At 52.8% G+C, this 20,847-nt stretch overlaps 1 protein-coding gene across 7 annotated transcripts in view; it reads left to right on the plus strand.

Annotated features, from left to right (window-relative positions):
• MAD1L1 (mitotic arrest deficient 1 like 1) overlaps positions 1 to 20,847 on the plus strand; it is a 412,429-nt gene that overhangs the window by 70,474 nt on the left and 321,108 nt on the right. For all 7 annotated transcript variants that reach the window (XM_033193959.1, XM_033193957.1, XM_033193958.1 and 4 more), the window contains one exon: positions 14,149 to 14,235. In XM_033193959.1, coding sequence (XP_033049850.1) covers positions 14,149 to 14,235 — 87 coding nt within the window. The remainder of the gene's footprint in view (positions 1 to 14,148; positions 14,236 to 20,847) is intronic.

Consider the following 20,847-nt stretch of genomic DNA (forward strand, 5'->3'; position numbering starts at 1 on the left):
CAACGGAGTGAGACTCCGTCTCAAAAAACAAAAACGAAAACAAAAAACAAGGAATGCATACTGTCGTCTGTGTGTCCATTCTCAAGAAAAAGGAAAGTTTCTTTGAAAACGCGGGGACCTTCCCAGTTCCATCCCGTTACGCCCCCAACCCACACCCCCAGAGCAAGCCCCTCGGTTCTGTGATCACTCCCGAGTTTTGTGAACACTGCGGGCGCTCACTCAGTCCTGCTCCCTGGAGGCCTTGGCCGCCCGTCCTTAATGTGCCGGTCTGTGCCTGTTGCATGTCATCGTAATTACATAATTTAATTAAATATAGAAGCTGATGAAAAATAATTACGTGTAGAGCAATGTTCCTGTGAAGACAAAGCTGAATGCTTTGCAACGTCCCAAAGGAAAATTGCTGAAAGATTGCCATTGAATAAAGCAAATCGTGAAAGATGACGAGGAACAGTTGTGAGGTCTAGGAAGATTACAGGGGTCCAAGTTTAGAGGAACAGCTAACAATCAGGAGCTAACACTCAGCAGCTCACAAACACGACTGTCGTGTGTCGTGGATGTGGTTCATGCAAAAAAAAAAAAAAAAAAGATGAACTCCAAATAATGGACTCATGTTTGAAGAAAAAGTTTGCAGCTTAGAAAATAATTGTGTGTTTTTATGTTTTTTTTCTTTTTCTTTTTGAGACAGAGTCTCGCTCTGTCGCCCAGGCTGGAGTGCAGTGGCCGGATCTCAGCTCACTGCAAGCTCTGCCTCCCGGGTTCACGCCATTCTCCTGCCTCAGCCTCCCGAGTAGCTGGGACTACAGGCGCCGCCACCTCGCCCGGCTAATGTTTTTTTTTTTATTTTTTAGTAGAGACGGGGTTTCACCGTGTTAGCCAGGATGGTCTCGGTCTCCTGACCTCGTGATCCGCCCGTCTCAGCCTCCCAAAGTGCTGGGATTACAGGCTTGAGCCACCGCGCCCGGCCTTGTATTTTTATGTTTTAAGTTGAAATGTTTGAGATACACGCATCATTTGATTCCTCACTGAGCCACCTTCTGGGATCCATTACCGTCTTGATTCTGGATAGGAAACTTTGCACTGATAGATTGCTGCTCCGTTTATAACGCAGATTATTTGCATTGTTATGCATAGCTGAGCGTCACTTAGGAATGATAGAATTGTTTTGTTACAAATGGTTATAATTAGATTTCTCTGCATTAATTTGTTGTGGGAATTATTTTTCTTTTTATAAAATTTTTATGTAATACCTGATTCTGTAACATAAGGTCGCAATACTAGGCTTTGAAAATTACGTATTGAACAGCTATTATATTTTCTTGGTACAAAATATTGAAAACATTCAAAAAGTATTCAGCGGCTAGCTCGCATGGTAGTGGGCACCTGTAATCCCAGCTAGTCTGGAGGCTGAGGCAGGAGTAGTGCTCGAACCTGGGGGGTGGAGATTACAGTGAGCTGAGGTCATGTCACGGCACTCCAGCCTGGGTGACAGAGCGAGCCTCTGTCTCAAAAAAAAAAAAAATGTATTCAGTGGCAAGCCTCCTGCCATGTTCTTGTTCTTCTCCAGCAGAAGGCCATTGTTATTTTCTTGTTCATCTTTTATATGTATGTATTTTTTTGAGACAGGGTATCATTCCGTCACCCAGGCTAGAGTGCAGTGCGCGATCATAGCTCACTGTAGCCTCTGCCTCCCAGGCCCAAGTGATCCTCCTGCCTCAGCCTCCTGAGTACCTGGACTATAGCACGCCCCACCACGCCTGGATAATTTTTGTATTGTTTTTGCAGAGACGGAGTTTTACCATGTTGCCCAGGCTGGTCTCAAATTCCTGGGCTCAAGTGATCCACCCGTCTCTGCCTCCCAAGTGCTGGGATTACAGGCTTGAGCCACCGCGCCCGGCCTTGTATTTTTATGTTTTAAGTTGAAATGTTTGAGATACACGCATCATTTGATTCCTCACTGAGCCACCTTCTGGGATCCATTACCGTCTTGATTCTGGATAGGAAACTTTGCACTGATAGATTGCTGCTCCGTTTATAACGCAGATTATTTGCATTGTTATGCATAGCTGAGCGTCACTTAGGAATGATAGAATTGTTTTGTTACAAATGGTTATAATTAGATTTCTCTGCATTAATTTGTTGTGGGAATTATTTTTCTTTTTATAAAATTTTTATGTAATACCTGATTCTGTAACATAAGGTCGCAATACTAGGCTTTGAAAATTACGTATTGAACAGCTATTATATTTTCTTGGTACAAAATATTGAAAACATTCAAAAAGTATTCAGCGGCTAGCTCGCATGGTAGTGGGCACCTGTAATCCCAGCTAGTCTGGAGGCTGAGGCAGGAGTAGTGCTCGAACCTGGGGGGTGGAGATTACAGTGAGCTGAGGTCATGTCACGGCACTCCAGCCTGGGTGACAGAGCGAGCCTCTGTCTCAAAAAAAAAAAAAAATGTATTCAGTGGCAAGCCTCCTGCCATGTTCTTGTTCTTCTCCAGCAGAAGGCCATTGTTATTTTCTTGTTCATCTTTTATATGTATGTATTTTTTTGAGACAGGGTATCATTCCGTCACCCAGGCTAGAGTGCAGTGCGCGATCATAGCTCACTGTAGCCTCTGCCTCCCAGGCCCAAGTGATCCTCCTGCCTCAGCCTCCTGAGTACCTGGGACTATAGCACGCCCCACCACGCCTGGATAATTTTTGTATTGTTTTTGCAGAGACGGAGTTTTACCATGTTGCCCAGGCTGGTCTCAAATTCCTGGGCTCAAGTGATCCACCCGTCTCTGCCTCCCAAAGTGCTGGGATTACAGGAGTGAGCCACAGCAGCCAGCCAGACTTCTTTTGTGCAAAAATGAATTAACGCAGCCTTGCAGGTTTTGACTTTTCTGCACATGGTGGCACAGCATACTTATAATATGCTTCTTGTATCTCTATTGAGCAGTGCCTTTTTGGTGATCTTTTATGTTAATGTAGGAAAAGATGTGTTTTTTTCCTGTTACACAGGTTCCATTGTATGGATAGAGTGTAACATTTAACCTGTTATACCAAACTTTTAATCCAGTGGTCTGAGTTCAGTAGAATGACTTGCGTAGCATTTAGTTGGATAGTTACTGTTCTGGAATGATATATTTTTTTGTTCCTTCTCCTAATATTTATTGAAAACATATTATTGGGCCAGTGGAAAAAACAGAACAAAATAATAAACAGTCCTGTGCCTTTCTGGAGCCTGCATTCCAGTGGAGGGGAAAAGACACTAAAGAAGCTGGTAGAAAGATGCAGGATCTCAGCTGGTGGTGGTCTGTGAAGGAGGAGAGCACCAGGAGGAGCGGCCGGGAGCCAGGGCTCAGGTGACATGCCAGTGAAGACTCAAACAAATGAAAAGGGGGCGGGCCACGCGGGCATCTAGGGGTGCGGTGTTCTTGAAGAGGGCTGTGCAGAGGCCCTGAGGTGGGAGTGTGGTTCCCGTCGTGGGAGGTTTTGAGGCAGTGATGTGGAGAAACAGATGCCTCCTGCACCCCTGTTCTGCCCAGGCAGTGTGTGGGACCCACATCCCCTTAGGAAAGTGGTTGCTGTCTGTGGGAGGGCGTCACAGCGTGACGAGGGTTTGCTGCTGCGTGGGCCTTTGGGCTTTTGGATGGGGCTGGAGAGAAGTGGTGGAGCAGCCAGGCCTGAGACCACACCATTCCTGGGTCCCTTTCCGTGGGGTAAGAGTGACCTTCCTTCTACTTTGAAGAGTGTGAGTGGCATCATCTGCCATGTGGCCAAGGTGTCATGGAGCGGCCCAGTCTCTTGGTGAGAGGGACTGGTGCCCTGTGTGAGTCCTCTGACCTGGGCTTACTCTGATCTTGGGACCAGAGAGTCTGAGCTCCAGCTCAGTGGCCTCAAGCTGGGTGCAGCGGGTACAGCCTCGGGCAGGTGGCTTCTGCAGAACCTGACCCAGGGCCAGGTGTGACACAGCATGGCATTAGTCCCCTGTCTTTAGGAAAACACCAGCTGCTCCTCCCATGTTCTGGGGACATGCATCCCTCCCAACCTGGCGGCCCCACCTTTCCACACAATTATGTTGTGTCAGCCAGAAAAATCTGACATGATGCCCTCTTGCCCTTGTGACTTTGCAGTTGTGAGTGCCGATTGTCCTTTGGTTTGTAGCACTGAGGTTTTGCTGTCTAATGTATTTTATTCCTATTTCTGCATTCTTTTTGCAAAACGAGCCCTGCAGAGAGAGCCTGTGTCGCTTGGGTTGTGTTCCCCGCCTTCTGCAGGGCTCTGGCTGGAGCCCCAGCCTCAGCAGTTTTGGACTTTGCTCCTAGGCCCTGTGGATTTCTGTTCTTTGGAAGCTTGATGTGTCTTGTTTGTTAATTAGTTTGATGGCTGTTGCTGTTTCATTCATTTTCCACCTCGGAGTCCTCTGGATCTCCAGTTTTTCAGACTCAGTGAAACTGGCACTTTGGGCTTCAGCTGGAGCCCCAACATCTGCCGTTAGCCCCAAAATAGCCGTGGCTTGGGCTGGAGCTGCTCTCGCCTTGGAAAGAAAGCAGTGGGCCGGACTCCCCACAGCCCTCTGCCGCTCTGCGTGCAGCTGGGCTTGAGTCAAAATTCAGCTGCAGAAAAAACAAAAAGACTTTCTTCCCCTTGAAAACCCACCAGTTAGAATTAAAAAGGCTTCGCAGCTGAAGCCCGCGTTTTCAGCAGCAGATGTCACAGGTTCCACTGCAGTTGGAACTGTCACTGCCCTGTCATCTCTGAGCTGAGGCTCCTGAGGCCTCTGAATGCCTTCCACTTTGTAGTTGGCGAAGTGCGGGTTTCAGAATGGACCGTCGGGAGTCGTTCTTAGGCCATAATGATACTTGGCACGGCTCCTCCTGGTTACGAGCACTTAGCTAATCCCCAGAGCACCCTTGGTAAACATCTCTGAGTGGCTTTAACCACACACAGGTCAGGAGGCTTCTGAAAAATAAACACTCTTGCTGCCAGTTGGGGGTGTTGGGGCTCTGGTCTTGGATTTGATATGTGACGAAGGCTGTAATTGTTTACTAAGCCTTCATGATTCAACAGCTCTTCAAGAACTTTCTCCTATTCTTGTGTGGAGGTCATGACAGGCAGTGGTGGTGGAGCTCCGGCCCTCTTTTCCCACAGGCACAAGCCTGGTTCCTGAGTCATAGGGCTTCTCGGGAGGTGTCTGCCCTCCTCTTCCTGATGCCCTCTGCCCCGTGTCCCGGGGCCCTGGGCCTGTGCTGTGCTGAGGAGAGACTGCAGGGGACCCACTTCCCTGCTTCTCCCAGATGGGCAGCGCCTTCCGTGTCGGAGCTTGCTGTGCTGCTTTTCGCTTCTCAGTCTCTCTTAGTTTTTGCGGGTTCTTACGCATGTGAGGCGTGGACTCACACGGTGGGGAACTCAAATGATAACATGAAGGGGAAGAGCCCTCTGAGTGCTGTGATTTGTTCTGTCATCACCCCTTCCTGATCACGGTGACCTGCACTCCTGGAGTGGTGAGTGGAGCAGGCCTGCCCACAGCCTTGTTCCCATTGCCTTGTGATTACTGACTTCTATTTTTAAAATATTGTGTTACTTAGTACTATTTGGAAGATGTTCCAGTATATATCAAATTATCAGAAGTCCATAACTTTATCTTACACAGTAGCCAAAGCCGTCAGGCAGTTTCAGGTGTTTGAGTTTCCAGAATTCTTGTGATGACATTTGTAGGATTCTTCTTTTAGACTTGGACCAAATTCTGTAACCCAATATTTGTCCTTCAGATTGACAGAGAGCAGCAGGCAGTGTTTCCTCCATCACGGGTGGGTGGCATCCTGGTGGCATAAAGAATTGCCTTTGGTAACTTGCCCGGAAGGCTGTAGGGTTATTTTCCACTTAGATTTTCCCCTATTTCTTTTCCTTTCTTCTTCTTCTTTTTTTTTTTTTCTGAGACAGAGTCTTGCTCTTGTCGCGCAGGCCAGAGTGCAATAGTGTGGTCTCAGCTCACCGCAACCTCCACCTCCCGGGTTCAAGCAATTCTCCTGCCTCAGCCTCCTGAGTAGCTGGGATTACAGGAACCTGCCACCATACCCGGCTAATTTTTTGTATTTTTAGTAGAGACAGGGTTTCACCATGTTGGCCAGGCTGGTCTCGAACTCCTGACCTCAGGTGAACTGCCTGCCTCAGCCTCCCAAAGTGCTGGCATTATAGGCATGAACCGCCGCGCCCGGCCTCCGCTCTCTATTTATGCAGATGATTGGTAGTTCCAGTGTGTAAGAATCACCAGGGAACTTGTGTGCAGCCCCTGAGCCCCGCTTTCAGGGCTCTTGATTCAGTGGGGTGGGATGGGGTGGGGCAGGCTGGAACTGCTGCAGATGACTCTCGTGCAAGTGGCCCATGCCCTTAGGCTGACCTCATGACGCCACACACTGTGAAACCATGAGTCCACTCCCCTCACCACACACACACACCCACACACTCGCCGTGAAACCATGTGCCCACTCCCCTCACCACACACACACGCACACACATGCCATGAAACCATGCGTCCACTCCCCTCACCACACACACACACATGCTGGGAAACCATCAGTCCACTCCCCTCACCACACACACACACACACACACACACGCCAGGAACCCATGCACCCACTCCCCTCACCACACACATACATGCCATGAAACCATGAGTCCACTCCCCTCACCACACACACACACACACACACACACACACTCGCTGTGAAACCATGCGCCCACTGTCCTGGCTAGAGCCAATGTGTCCTGTGCTTTTTGCTGTCTGCAGCAATTGCCTGACCACCTTTTTGCCCAGCATCAGCTTCAATGGGTGTTCAGTGCTCCATGTCATGGCTATGAGGACTTGCTGATTTTTTTTTTTTTATTGTTGAGCTTTTTTATAAATTAAAAACTATGAGATGGAGAAAGTTAGTTGGTTCAGCCACCGTGGAAAACAGTCTGTGGTGGTTCTCAGAAAAGCCAAAAATGGAATATACTCCATCAGTGCCACTTCTGTGTATCCACCCGAGATGGTTAAAAGCAGCGTTTTGAACAGACATTGGCACACCCATGTTAATAGCAGCGTTATTCACAATAGCCAAAAGGTGAAAGCAGCCCAGGTGTCCACTAACAGGTGAATGGATACGTGTGTAGCCATGCAATGGAGTATTACTCAGCCTTCAAAAGGAAGGAGGGTCTGCCACATGCTGTAACGTGGATGAGCCTTGAGGACATAATGCCGAGTAGAGTAAGCCCGTCACAGAGAAATGCTGTGCGGCTCCACTCTTGTGGCTGGAGTGGTCACATTCTTAGAGACGGAAGGTAGCATGGAGGTGGCCGGGGCTGGGAGCATAGGGACTGCAGGAGTTCCTGTTTAATGGGACAAGGTTTCAGTTTTGCAAAATTAAGAGTTCTGGGGATGGATGTGGTGCTGGTTGCCCAATAATGGGAATATGCTTAACACGACATAACTGGGGACTTAAAAATGGTTAAGATGGTATATTTTATGTTAAGTGTGTTTTAGCACAATTAAAAACATCCCTACATGGTGGCAGGATGATGCCATCTTGGCCAGGCGTGGTCCCTGTCTTGGGTTTCCTTGGGATGCCCTCCTGGAAGAGCATGGCAGGTCGGGGCTGAGGACCCCCCTTTGCTTGCTTTCTTAGCCTCATCCTTTTGGAAGGTCCGGTGTTCCTCAGGTAGCAAAGCTTCTTGCCAGGCCACGGAAGGCCCACGCTAGAGGAGCGGCTCTGTGGCTACCAGGCTACTTCTCCGTGCAAACCTCTCTGAGAGCTCACAGTCCACCCCTGTGGCCTCCTCTGCATACCCAGAGCCTCCTGGGCTCCTCCTCCCCACCCCAACTGGTTCAAGGGTATGTCCTTTACTCAGATGATGGCCTCCGTCCTTCTCCACGGACTGCTGTTCATGTGAAAAGAGGGCGCCGGGATGCTTCCTGTACAGTTCAGGAGGTGACCTCCTGCCTGGTTTGATGAGATTCCACCTTATTCTTGACGGGACCTCCCTCGTGGCCTCAGAAATGTCCACGTGTTGGCAAAACCACCTCGTCTTTTCTTTTTCTCATATGGAGCGCTCTGAAACCATTGCCTTAAACCCCTTCTGTTTCCACTAACTAAAGCTCATACACTTCATCCCCAGAGAGCACATTTTCTTTTATTTATTTACCGTTTATGTATTTTATACATAATATTTTACATATTTACGGGGTACTTGTGATATTTTCTTACGCGCATAGAATGTGGAGTGGGCAAGTGCAGAGTATTTGGGGTGACCATCACTTTGAGTATTTGTCATTTCCATGTATCAGGAGAAGTTCTGCTTCTCTTCTAGCTACTTTGAATTGTACAAGATGTTGTTAGCTCAGTTACCCCACTCTTCTGTGGAGCAACTGAATTTATGCCTTTCATCTCACTGTACGTTCGCACCCATTAACTCACCTCTCTCCATCTGGCCTTCCGCTCACCAAGCCCTGCCCATCCACTATACCTATCATTCTACTCTCTGCCTTTGGGAGGGGAATTTCCACAGCTCCCATGAGTGAAGACGTGTAGAGTTTCTTTCTGTTCCTGGGGATTTCACCTGACGTGGTGACCTCCCATTCCAGCCACGTTGTTACAAATGATAGGCTCCCTTCCTCCCTTCCTCCCTTCCTTCCTTCCTTCCTTCCTTCCTTCCTTCCTTCCTCCCTTTTTCCCTTCCTTCCTTCCTTCCTCCCTTTTTCCCTTCCTTCCTTCCTTCCTTCCTTCCTTCCTCCCTTCCTCCCTTCCTCCCTTCCTCACTCCCTCCCTTCCTCCCTTCCTTCCTCCCTTCCTTCCTTCCTCCCTTTTTCTCTTCCTCCCTTCCTTCCTTCTTTCCTTCCTTCCTCCCTCCCTCCCTCCCTTTCTTCCTTCCTCCCTCCTCCCTCCCTTTCTTCCTTCCTCCTTCCTTCCTTCCTCCCTTTTTCCCTTCCTCCCTCCCTCCCTTCCTCCCTCCCTTCCTTCCTTTTCTTTCTTTTCTTTCTTTCTTTCAACGGAGTCTTGCTTTGTTGCCAGGCTGGAGTGCAGTGGTGTGATCTTGGCTCACTGCAATCTCTGACTCCCTGGTTCAAGCAATTCTCCTGCCTTAGCCTCCTGAGTAACTGGGATTACAGGCATGTGCCACCATGCCCAGCTAATTTTTGTATTTTTAGTAGAGATGGGATTTCACCATGTTGGCCAGGCTGGTCTCGAATTCCTGACCTCAGGTGATCCGCCCTCCTCGGCCTCCCAGAGTGCTGGGATTACAGGCGTGAGCCACCATGCCCATCCCAGCTCTTGTTGTTTCTTCTGGTCGGATGGCATTCCATTGTGTGCACATCCCCATTTCTTTATCCATTCCTCTGTCACTGGACACAGGTTAATTCCGCATCGTTGCGGTCTTTGCTGCAATACACATGGGAGTGCAGGTGTCTTTTTGATACAGTGATTTCCTTTGAGTAAATACCCTGTCGTGGGATTGCTGGATCATAGGGTGTCGTTCTGTTTTCAGCTTTTTGAGAAATCTTCATTCTGGGTTCCATAGTGTGGTACTAATTTACATTCCCTCCAACAGCAGCTGAGAGTTCCCGTTCCTCTGCATCACCAGCATCTGTGTGTGTGTTTGGTCTTTTTCATAGCCATTTGAAGCTGGGGTAAGGGGGTGTCTCATTGTGGTTTTGATTTTCATTTTCCCGACAGTTAGTGATGTTGAGCGTTTTTTCATATACCTGTTGGCCATTTGCATGTCGTCCTTTGAGACATGTATGCTTTGCCTACTTTTTCATGGGATTATTTATGTTTTTCAATTGTTGTTATTTGAGTTCCTTTTGAGTTGTATTTTGGATGTTAGTCCCTTACTGGCTGAACAGTTGACAGATATTTTCCTGCATTCAGGAGGCTGTCTCTTCACTCTCTTGTTTTCTTGGATGGGCAGAAGCTTATTACTTTGATATAGTCCCGTTTGTCTATTTTTGTTTTTGTTGCCTGTGCTTTTGAGATCTTAGCTATAAAATCTTTACCTAGACCAATGTCCTGAAGTGTTTTCCTTGTTTTCTTTAGTATTTTTATATTTTCGGGTCTGAGGTTTCAGCCTGTAATCGATCTCCAGTTGGTGTTTGTATATGGGGAGCACATTTTCTTTTGATTGACACTGCTGAACCAAGGGTATACTTTTAACGTGTTGGTTGATGACTGTACTTGAAGCGTGTTCTCCTCATGTCCACGGTGACATCCAGACACCGCCTCCAGGGTGCATGTCCTCTCCTGGCCTCGCAATGCCAGTGTGAAAATGGGCTTGGATTGCATACCCTTAAAACATCCTCCCTGTCCCTTCCACATCCATCAAGTTAACGGTGTAGGGGTTGTCAGGTAATAGTGCACTATGCCTGTGCCCTAGGGTTTTGGAAATGAGCCTTAGGAAGCCCAGCCGAGCAGGTAGGGGGTTCAGCCTGGAGGGGTCAGGGCTGGGGCTGAGACCCAGGTTTTCTCCCGCCGGTCCATCTCCTTTTCCTTTAAGGATTTCCTGGCCTTCCCTCTGTCTCTGCAAGTAGAGTAGACCGGTCCCGTGTGACGTTCTTGAACGCTGTCATCGAGCTCACTGTGCTTGTGCTTTTGAGTGGAAGCTAAACCCTGGTCATGAGCGAGAATGGCCAGACAGGGCTCACGAGGCTTGCTTTAGCCAAAGTAGTGACTGCGGGTTTTTCAGCGCAAGAGGCTGTGAAGGGAGGAATTCCTCCTTGTGCCCCTGTGCTCTCCAGCAGCTTCTGCCCTTGGGAGGTGTTGGGCACGCCACCGCTGTGGTTGGAGGGCTCTGGAATAGCAAGCCCTGCAGCTTCAGTCCTCCCTGTGATAGGGGCCTGGTCGCATGGGGACTGAGAGGCGGCACCAGAGATCTGGGGGCCTAGGGATGTGGCCAGCAAATATCCAGGCTGAGAGCCCATCACGTGTCAGTGCTCCTGAGGGCTGGGGTCTATGTGGGACCATCTGCCCGAGGCGCCAGCCTTCTGCCTCAGGGCAAGCCGAGCTCTCTGTTCCTGCCTGGGGCAGGACCAGCCCTGGGACACACCCCCTCAGGCAGGAGGAGCCACCCGGAAGCAGCCTCCTGTGGAGTCTGTGGGAATGTGGAGCCAGCCTGCTCGCTGGGTGATGGAGATGGATGCCTGCGGGCTTCAGAGTACTCAGGTTTCTGATGTAGCCCATCAATGCCAGAATGAGGCGTTGACTCCAATGACATGAGACAGAGGCCTTCCTGGGTGTCATCGGAGACTGCCTAGTGCGCCGTCTGTGGGAGCCCAGCACTTCAGAAGAGGGTTGTGTCACTCTCACTTTCCAGTTTGTTTGAACGCGTCCCATTTCTCCCTCATTGCTAAATGGTTGTATTTATCATGGTCTTGGCGTCACCGGGAATTGCAGAGCATGGTTAGCAGAGCCTGGCCCTCCGAGATCTTACCCCAGCTCCCAGCTTTGCTGAGTAGGTTCGTGCTTTGGGGCAAGAAGCTTGTTTCTAAATTGGTGTCAGATGCTCCCGACTCTGCCTCCTACTCTGTAGGCTGCAGGGAGGCTTCCCCGCAGAGGGAGATAGCAGGCAGTGTGCCCTCTGGTGAGAGAGAGCCATCCCAGCTGGGAGAACCCTGGGGCCTGGTACTGCCTGACAGATGCCTCTCCACTGGCCTCCTGCTGTTTCAGGTCCGGTGATGGGGCCCTGAGGGGTGTGAGACGGGTGGTCTTGGCTGTGTAGGCGGAGCCTGTAGCCTGCCGCCTGTGACCACCCTACCTGCTGCTGGTTCTGGGCACAGGGGCTGGGAGGTGCCATTGCAGATGTGTACATACGCGATTTTTATTTATTTGTAAATACATTCTTCCCACTGAGTTAGTGAAAATTTACAGGCCCTTTGACTAATTCAAAACAACTTAAATATATCATTCAAATGTTTCAGAAAAAATCTCTCTTGGCTTGGAAAGGTTTCCTTACTTTTGTACTGATATTTTTAACTCCCTGAGGTTGGAAGCTTTGGGAAACTCTGGAGAGAATGGTAACGGCGTTCAAGGCTAGCTCCACCTTTCATCTCCCTCATAGAATTCAGTTTCTCTTCCAAGACCTTTCAGTCATAAATGGTTTTTCCACGGAGCTGCTTTCTAACCCCGGTTTACCTGTGTGAGGACAGATGGGGTCTCCCTGGTGCCAGCTACTCCTTCTGCACCCATTGCTATCCCCTCTAGACGCCCAGCAAGGGGCCTGTTCCTTGGGTGGGCAGAGGAGACCTCTCTGAGGGGACCTGGAAGGGAGAAGGCTGTGGTGTACTCTGTGTGAAGAGGCTGTGTCAGAGGGAGGGCTTATGACTGTCCTTGGGTGCGTGTGAGGGCTCGGGGCCCAGGCCAGGCTGCAGGACATCTGCTCACAGGCTCTTGGTAGCTTTGTTCCAGAGACGGAAGATGCCCCAGAAACACAAAACTAATGCTGAGCAAGGCGGGCTCCAGCCGTCCTCTGTGCCCTGCCAAACAGGCATGGGATGGCGAGGGGTGCGGGGGTGGCCAGAGGCTTTATAAGGAAGTGGCTCTTCCTCTGTGTTTGGAGGAGGAGCTGGATGCTGGAAGACCAGGGGAGGGGCTGTGTGAGCCCTGGATGAGCTGATACAGGGTTTTGGGGCCCCATGGGCAGGGTACTCAAGTGACAGGAAAGGTCAGTGGCTGTCTCAGGGCAGAGGGCCGGGTCCAGCGCGTGAGATTTGCAGCGTGCGCGTTTTAGTCAACAGGATGGCTTCTGTTGGGGTCCATGGTTGCAGTGTGCCTCTACATGGCTGTGGCTGACTCGCAGAGAGGAGTTCCCTGGCAAGCTGCTGGGAGGGTGTGCCCAGGATCCACCCGAGGCTGCCCTGGGGGCCTGGCTGACAGAGTGACTGGGACTTCTCCTTCCAGGGGTGCAGGTAGCCTCCTTGGCCAATGTCAGGGTCCCCGTTGCTCATTCAGTGGTGTGGTACCAGCTCCCTGAGTGGGGCTGGGCGGGGCTGTCACAGCATTGCCCGGCACCTGCTTTCTATTTGGACCTACGCTTGGTCCATGACAGGTGAAGAAAAGAACGAGGATGGGGCCTTGAGCCCAGGCTCACATGCCACTTGCTCAGTCTAGCCAAGGAGCCTTGGCTTTGTGCCCCAGGTTGTGAGGCTGGGAGTGCTCACACACTGCTGGCGTAACTGTGTGCCCTGCTCAGATCCTTGCTGCGTCCTCTGGAGTCCCCGCGCTGAGTTAGAAGACGTGGCTCAGGCCGCTGCTCATCATCACGGTACATGTTGAACTTTGAAGTGGCTGTTTCACGTTGGAATCTGATTTTCCTCATTTAAAAAATGGAAACGGTGAACAACAGGGTTCCTTGGGCATTCGCTGAGACAATCTGCAATCATTCTGGAACGTAGAAAGCGCGACACCTGGGGATCGCTGATTTTACTCTTGTTATTGTGTGTGGGTCTTCTGGAGAGGTGAGGAAAGGAACCTAAAACTCTAAAACTCGCTGGGCACCTCCTCTGTGCCAGGTGCCTGGTGGGTGCTTTTTTTTTTTTTTTTTTGATACGGAGTCTCGGCTCTGTCGCCCAGGCTGGAGTGCAGTGGCCGGATCTCAGCTCACTGCAAGCTCTGCCTCCCGGGTTCACGCCATTCTCCTGCCTCAGCCTCCCGAGTAGCTGGGGCAACAGGCACCCGCCACCTCGCCCGGCTAGTTTTTTGTATTTTTTAGTAGAGACGGGGTTTCACCGTGTTAGCCAGGATGGTCTCGATCTCCTGACCTCGTGATCCGCCCGTCTCGGCCTCCCAAAGTGCTGGGATTACAGGCTTGAGCCACCGCGACCAGCCGGTGGGTGCTTTTTAAACATGATTTCATTTCCTCTGAAGAGTGACACTGTTAGGTAGTGTCTCTGTTTCTACAGGTGAAATAAAATCAGGGCTTATTAAGGCCGTCTCCCCGGCATTGCATGGGTGGGGGCTGTGGCTGACCCCGTCGTAGTGCGTGCGTGCTGCTCTGGACTCAGGTCCGCAGAGTCCACACATCCTGGGTCCCAGAGCAGCAGCTACAGAGGTTCCTTTTGGCCTTGTTTGGTGTGCAGAATCAGCTTTACTTCTGGGGGACAGCTGGAACTGAGTGTGCCTTCTTTATCCTGCAGGACTCCAGAAGACCTTTCCAGATTCGTGGTTGAGCTGCAGCAGAGGGAGCTTGCCTTGAAGGACAAGAACAGTGCTGTCACCAGCAGGTAGACCCGGCCACCCAGGGCGCTTGTGGGATGCGTTTGCTTTGGAGAGCTGGGGCGAGTGAGAGTGTGTGCCCCCTGGCTCTCGGGACACGGCAGTGCTTCACCGTGTGGGTGGCTCTGGTCTGGGGTGGGAAAGAGGCAGCAGGAATTTGAGAGAAGGATTTGCCCCATGTTTCCGACATGTGCTGTGAGCCTCAGCTGAGGCACCACTGTCCGTTATTCTGACAACGTGCTAAACTGCCATGGGGTCTGGGGGTTGGCCTCCTGTTGTGGGGTCCCTCCTTGGATCAGGAGGGATCTCGTCTTCCCAGCAGCATGGGGCCTCATGTGGTCTTGGGAACCAGCCCGTCTGTCACTAACGGGCCCACCCTGAGTCTTCACGTCAGCGTGAATGCAGGTGTGATTGGAAGCGGCTATGAATAGCAAGAGACGTGCCCATCACTCAGGAAATCCCAAGGGCTTCAGGGAACCTGGGATGACAATCAGATATGTGTTTCTTCTTATCCCACACCCCGGCTCTTCTCTGGTTTCACTTGTGGCTGTGAGGGGCCATACCTCTGACATCACACACACAGGCAGAAAGGAGAGGCCTCCTTCTTGGATCTTTTCTGCACAAGGAAGCCTTTCCTAGGACCCCCACTGCCAGCAAGTGCCCCTTATGCCTCCTTGGCTAAAAAGGGGTCTTATGCCTTCCCCTGACCAGAAGATGGAGTTACCATGAGGGACTGAGCCCTGTCCGGTGGAACCCATGGGGCTGGTGGGCAGTGGGGCGGAGGGAAGGGCTGTGCAACGGGGCCGCAGGGGAGCTCTGTGTCCTGCACGGCTCGCCAGGCCGTGGGTCTGTGTGGAGGGCCTGAAGCCCACCTGTTTGCCATTGATGATCAAGCTCAGCCTCGTCCTCCTGCAGAGAGAGTGTTTTAATAATTTATTAATAGCCAGAAGGAGGTTTCTTATTTTGGGGGCTGATGTCACTTTGAAAATTGGCTTTTCGAAGCATCTGGGTGTGTTGGACATAATCATATCAATTTACTGAAAAGCCTCAAATGATAAAGATTGCCTTTTGCTTTTAAAGCCACTGTCAGATGAAACAGGCATTAAAAGTGATTTGAAGTTAAAGCTTTCACATTTTTACCAGGCGATCCTCATCATTTTACTTTGGAAATGAAAGAGAATGAACTATTAAAGGAAAGGAAACTTGTACTTTTCTCCCACCAAAGAGGGAGGTTCTTCCTGAAATTATTTGCCTTTACCAGCAGCAGCAGGCCCGTCTCTGTGTCCAGCACCACACGGAAGGGAACGTTCCCATCTGCTTGCTGTCTGTGCTGCCTTCGCTTGGTCACAGATGTGGATTGAGCCCATGGGGGAATTGGTTTGGGAATGGGGTCTCTGCCTCAGGGAGCAGCCTCTACAGTGGGCAGGCGGTCCTCACAATCCCAGCCTTGGCTGGCCTCTCAGGACCTGTGGGCTCCCTCTGAGAGCTGGAGCGCCCGCCCTGGGGAAGGATGAGTCTTGGGGCACCCCATGGAAACGCTTGGTGCTCCATCCTCTTCTGTGAAATGGGGTCTTGAGGTTGAGACGAGGTCCCTAGTACTGCTCTGGTCTGGGAGGCCAAAGGGAGAAGCTGCCCTGAAATCCTGGGTTCTCACAGGTGTTTCCCAGCTGGGTTTCATGTGTGTGTCGGTGTGCCGGTCCTGGGTTCTCACAGGCGTTTCCCAGCTGGGTTTCATGTGTGTGTCGGTGTGCCGGTCCTGGGTTCTCACAGGCATTTCCCAGCTGGGCTTCATGTGTGTGTCGGGTTGCTGGCTTCCGTCCCTCCTGTGGCTTACTGCCCTGTGTGGGCTTCTTCAGCCGAGGTGCAGGCTCCAGATGGGGCTGGTCACACCCCTGCCACCCACTGCCAGGAGCGCTGGAGATGCTTCCCTGAGATGGGGCAGTGGAGAGGCGTGGGAGGCCTCTGGGCGTGAGGCTGGAGTTCCCGGTCCCTCTTGCCTGCAGGGCCTGGGGGGCGGCTGGTCTCTTCCTTGCTGGTCGTGTGACTTGGGCAGGCGCCTGGTCCTCTCTTCATCTCTGTGAACCGAAAGGTACTGGCAGTAACGACTGGGTTGCTGTCAGGTCTGAGCCTCCTGAGCCGCGCCTGGGCACTAACCGTCCCCGGGTCTCAGTGGTGCTGCTTGCTGGTGGGTGGACACTTCCTGACCCAGGCTTTCTGGGGCCTGGTGACACCGAGTGCCTGGCCCTTTTGTGCACTTCCAAGGCCCAGGAAGGAGGCAGACCCTAGGACAGGCGGCGCTGGCGGTGGCCACTGAGGTGTGGATGAGTCCAGTTGTGGCCTCGGCGCTTGAGTTCTGGCCTGTCCCCTGGGCTGCTGCTCTCTTAGGTGGTGGGACACCGTGTTCATCGTGGCCTGCCATGGCGGGGTCAGGGAGCCTTGCACGGTTGAACAGCTGAGCACATTTCTACAAGTCTCCTACAGGCAGTTGGACAGAAATTCAGATGAGCGTGAAGGAGGCGGCATGGCAGAAGGTGTGAGGCCGCGGTGGCCCAGATCCCCGAGGGCTTTGCCAGGCGGGCCTCAGTTTAAAGTCACTTTTGTTTGTTTCTCATTGAACGTAACTTGTAGTCACTGAAGAAAGAGCCCTGGTCCAGCTGAGGTCACGGGTCATGAGGGCAGCTTCCAGGCATTTTCCCTTGTCTGTGCAGACCAGTGGGCATGTGCTCGTGGCGACATGTGCTCTCCTCTGCGGTTTGCACCAAGTTGGCCGTGTCCATCTTTCCTTGGTAGTGAACGCTGTTTTTGCCATCTGAGGAGCTTCTCAGGGTGCGGCTCTGCTGCCCTGTTCCTCGCTAGTCCAGTGCCCGGTGCTCCCTCTCCAGGGCAGTGCCCTGTTCCTCGCTGCCCAGTGCCCGGTGCTCCCTCTCCAGGGCAGTGCCCTGTTCCTCGCTGCCCAGTGCCCGGTGCTCCCTCTCCGGGGCAGTGCCCTGTTCCTCGCTGCCCAGTGCGTGGTGCTCCCTCTCTGGGGCAGTGCCCTGTTCCTCGCTGCCCAGTGCCCGGTGCTACCTCTCTGGGGCAGTGTCCTTTTCCTCGCTGCCCAGTGCCCGGTGCTCCCTCTCCGGGGCAGTGCCACGTTCCTCGCTGCCCAGTGCCCGGTGCTCCCTCTCCGGGGCAGTGCCCTGTTCCTCGCTGCCCAGCGCCCGGTGCTCCCTCTCCGGGGCAGTGCCCTGTTCCTCGCTGCCCAGCGCCCGGTGCTCCCTTTCCGGGGCAGTGTCCTTTTCCTCGCTGCCCAGTGCCCGGTGCTCCCTCTCCGGGGCAGTGCCCTGTTCCTCGCTTCCCAGTGCCCGGTGCTCCCTCTCCGGGGCAGTGTCCTGTTCCTTGTTGCCCAGTGCCCGGTGCTCCCTTTCCGGGGCAGTGCTGCTGTGATGGTGCCGCTGGTGTGGCTCGTGTGGCAGCATCTCGGAATGCTGGTGCCTCAGGCCGAGCTTCTGAAGTGACGGCTGGGTCAGTTGTGTGCCTGTTTTCAGGAGCTTGGCTTTTAGAAGATGAATGTTGTCTATCAGCCAGCGTAGCGTGCCTGTGAGCGGCCTGCATCGTGCAGTCTTGTCTCACTTCCTGGGCGTTGTGTAACCACCACCTCTGCTGATCTGATGTGCGGAACAGAGCGCCCTTCCCGCAGTGGCTGTCTTGGTGACTCGGTGTTCCTTTCACCAGTGTGACACACGTCCACGTCCGTGAAGCCAGAAGCCAGCAGGTACCTCGGCAGGTCCTGTGGGTTGGGCTTCTCTGCGGAGTTCCTGCCGTTGCTGCCTTTGTTTAAGTTTGCATCAGTTTCTCTCCATAGTTACTGCAGTAGCATTCCAGCCTGTTTCAGGGAGGAGCCCGGACTCTCCCACCCAGAAGAGTTCCGAGGCAGGGAAGGCAGCCAAGGGAGGGTCTGATGGGAACTTGTGGTGAAAGCCGGGGCAGGAAACAGATCATCCGACAGTGAGCAGATGCCGAGTCGGAAGCCATCGCCGGCCTCGTTTGAGGAAGATAAAATGACAGCATATCTCGGAGTTAGCTACTGGGCCACCAACCAGCCTGGAGCAAGAAGGAATTTTCCTAGCATCGAGCTATGGTGTTGACTCCTTTTACTGGTGAAGCACAGTTCCAAACGCTGCTGTGAGCTGGACTGAACTTTCTTTCTGAATGTTTCTGCGCTCTTAGGACTGGAGGCTGGAAGCCCCGCGGTGGCACCTGTGCTGCAACCTGGTCTTGAGGCTGGAGTTTGTAGAGGCAAGAAGCTTCTGGAACTCTCAGTGTAGGACTTTACTTTCCAGGATTGCGAGGAGTCTGCTTGTTAGCTTTATGCGGGTTTGCTCAGGTGCTGCACTGAAATTCCTGTCTCACAACAGAGAGTGTGTCTGTGGGGCTGCTTGAGGATTCAGCCGGATGACGTTGATAACGCGCCTGGTGCAGCAGCTCTCGGCAGTCCCCGGGACATGGTGCTGTGGCGAAGGGTCCGGGGCTGGCTGTGGAGCCGGGGGCAGGCAGGGCTCTCAGTGGACAGCGGGGCAGCTTACAGGGCACTGGCTATAAGGCGCTCTAGGAGGGCAGGGTACTTGAGTGCATTTTGGCCTGGGAGTTGGGTCAGAACCACCAAACCTTGCCTCCTGTGTGTTTTTCCCTTCCTTTAGCCGTGGACAGATGGGGCGTCATCGGTCACCGGTGTGAACAAAGCCTGTCAGAGCTCCTGGTCCTCTTTACCTTGGGGTAGGAGTTTCAAGGCAGTGCAGGGGAGCCTGGCCTGGTTTGCACTTGAGCCTCAGTTTTAGCTCTTTGAATCTGAGAATGCACCTCCTGGTTGTGGGACTGAGGACAGGGCACGCAGTTCAGAATCAGTGGGTAGGTCTGGTGTGCCCTCTGCTCACGCTTCACACGGGGTGCCCCGGGGCTGTCTTGTAGCCTCCCTTGCCTTTCCAGGCCCTCTTAGTCTTCTTGGTCTTTAGGGACCCAGACACCGTGCTACCTGGCGTCCCCAGCTCTGCCATCCCCAGCTCTGCCATGGGTAGAGCCGGGACAGGAGGCTGCAGTCCTTTGTGGCCCAGCCCGTGACCGTGCTGTCATCGTTCAGATCTGTAGTGGAACAGGCTGATGTGCTCTGAGGGCTCTTGAAGAACAGGACTGGGAAGTTCTGGCAGGGATGCGTGGGGCCGTGCTCTTGGCAGTTTCTCTGCTGTGCTGGAAATAAGGCCATGCTTTGGAGAGGGCTGGTGGCGGGAGTGGGGCCCCTCAGGACCCTGTGAGGGCTCCAGAGTTCAGGTTTCTCATCTGTAATCGTGATGATGAATGACAATGGGGATGATGAGAGCAGTCAGTGTTTATCCCACATCTGCCCTCACCATGCACTGTGCTGTGCTTCACGTGCAGCGTCTCACTTGAGCCTCACAGGCGCTCTCAGCTAGAAGCTCTTATGATTCCCTCTTTTGCAGGGGAGGAACTTGAGTCCCGGGTTAAACAGCTAGGAGGTGGTGAAAGCAGGACGTGCGTCCAGGCCCGTGGGTCTCCAGAACTCTGTGGGATGTGTTTGCAGGTGGATCCTGGGTCCATGTGGGATGCGTTGTGAGGCTGCCGCCTCGGCCGTGGGCCTTGCTTCTCTGCCTCAGCAGAGACCCTGGGCCATGGATCCTGCCTGGTGCTGTTTTGCCTGTTTGAAGCCTCAGGTATCCTCCTCAATGCTGACTTAAGGTAGAGCCGGCTGAGAGGTCCACAGAGGGGAGCCCTGAGGGGCGTGGATGCAGATGGAGCTCTCGTGTTGGGGTCTGCCCCGGCCTTCCCTGCCGGTGCCCTGTGAACATCGGCTTTCCCAGCAGTGCACTCCAGCCCGGGCTCTGATCGCCGCAGTCTGGCAGTTTGTTTTGAAGATCCCACTTTGCTGCCTCCAGGCAGAAGAGCCCTTGGCCTGAAACCACCAGGCTGGCATGTCCTGGAGCACCTGGCCGCGTGGTGCTTCCGGGTGCCTGGGCCTGGCCTGTTTCATCTGCTGCTGCCATCAGGGGCCTGGGCAGCGTCAGGAGGAGGCAGGCCCTTGTCAAGCAGAAGGGACTTGAGAGGCATTGGGTGTGATGAGTGGGTATCACCGTGTTTTCTGTCACAGACGGTACTTTTCTGAGCCTCTTCCTGCCTCAGGTTTCTGTCGCCTCCCAAGAGTGAGTGAAGATCAGTTTACTAGTTATGAGTCTTTCCTGCTGTTGGTCCCAGGCGAGGCCGTCCTCTCAAGGACATAACAAGGCCATATCACCTTGTCACCTGGCATCTGAATTATAGTGCACTTGAGCCGTCCAGAGACCAGCAAGGTACATGAGATCCACGGTGGCTGGGCTGTTCCCCCCTTGCACCTGAGGGGCCTCCCTCTGGAGAAGCCACTGCTGGTCCAGGCTCCAGGCCTGTATTTGCATCTGACTCTGCCAGGGGTGGCTCTCCGAGCGAGTCTTTCTGGTGATGGTGACTCCTGCCAGGGGTTTTGAGGCTCAGTGCAGTCGCCTGTGTGGAGCCTGTGGACAGTGCTGGCTCAGGGTGCGGGTTTTTAGCTAGTCCTTGTCGTCGCTGGCACCGTGTCCTGCTGTCACGTTTTGAGG

The sequence above is a fragment of the Trachypithecus francoisi genome, unplaced genomic scaffold (assembly GCF_009764315.1).
Source record: "Trachypithecus francoisi isolate TF-2019V2 unplaced genomic scaffold, Tfra_2.0 Lachesis_group4, whole genome shotgun sequence".
NCBI classification, from domain to species: Eukaryota; Metazoa; Chordata; class Mammalia; order Primates; family Cercopithecidae; genus Trachypithecus; species Trachypithecus francoisi.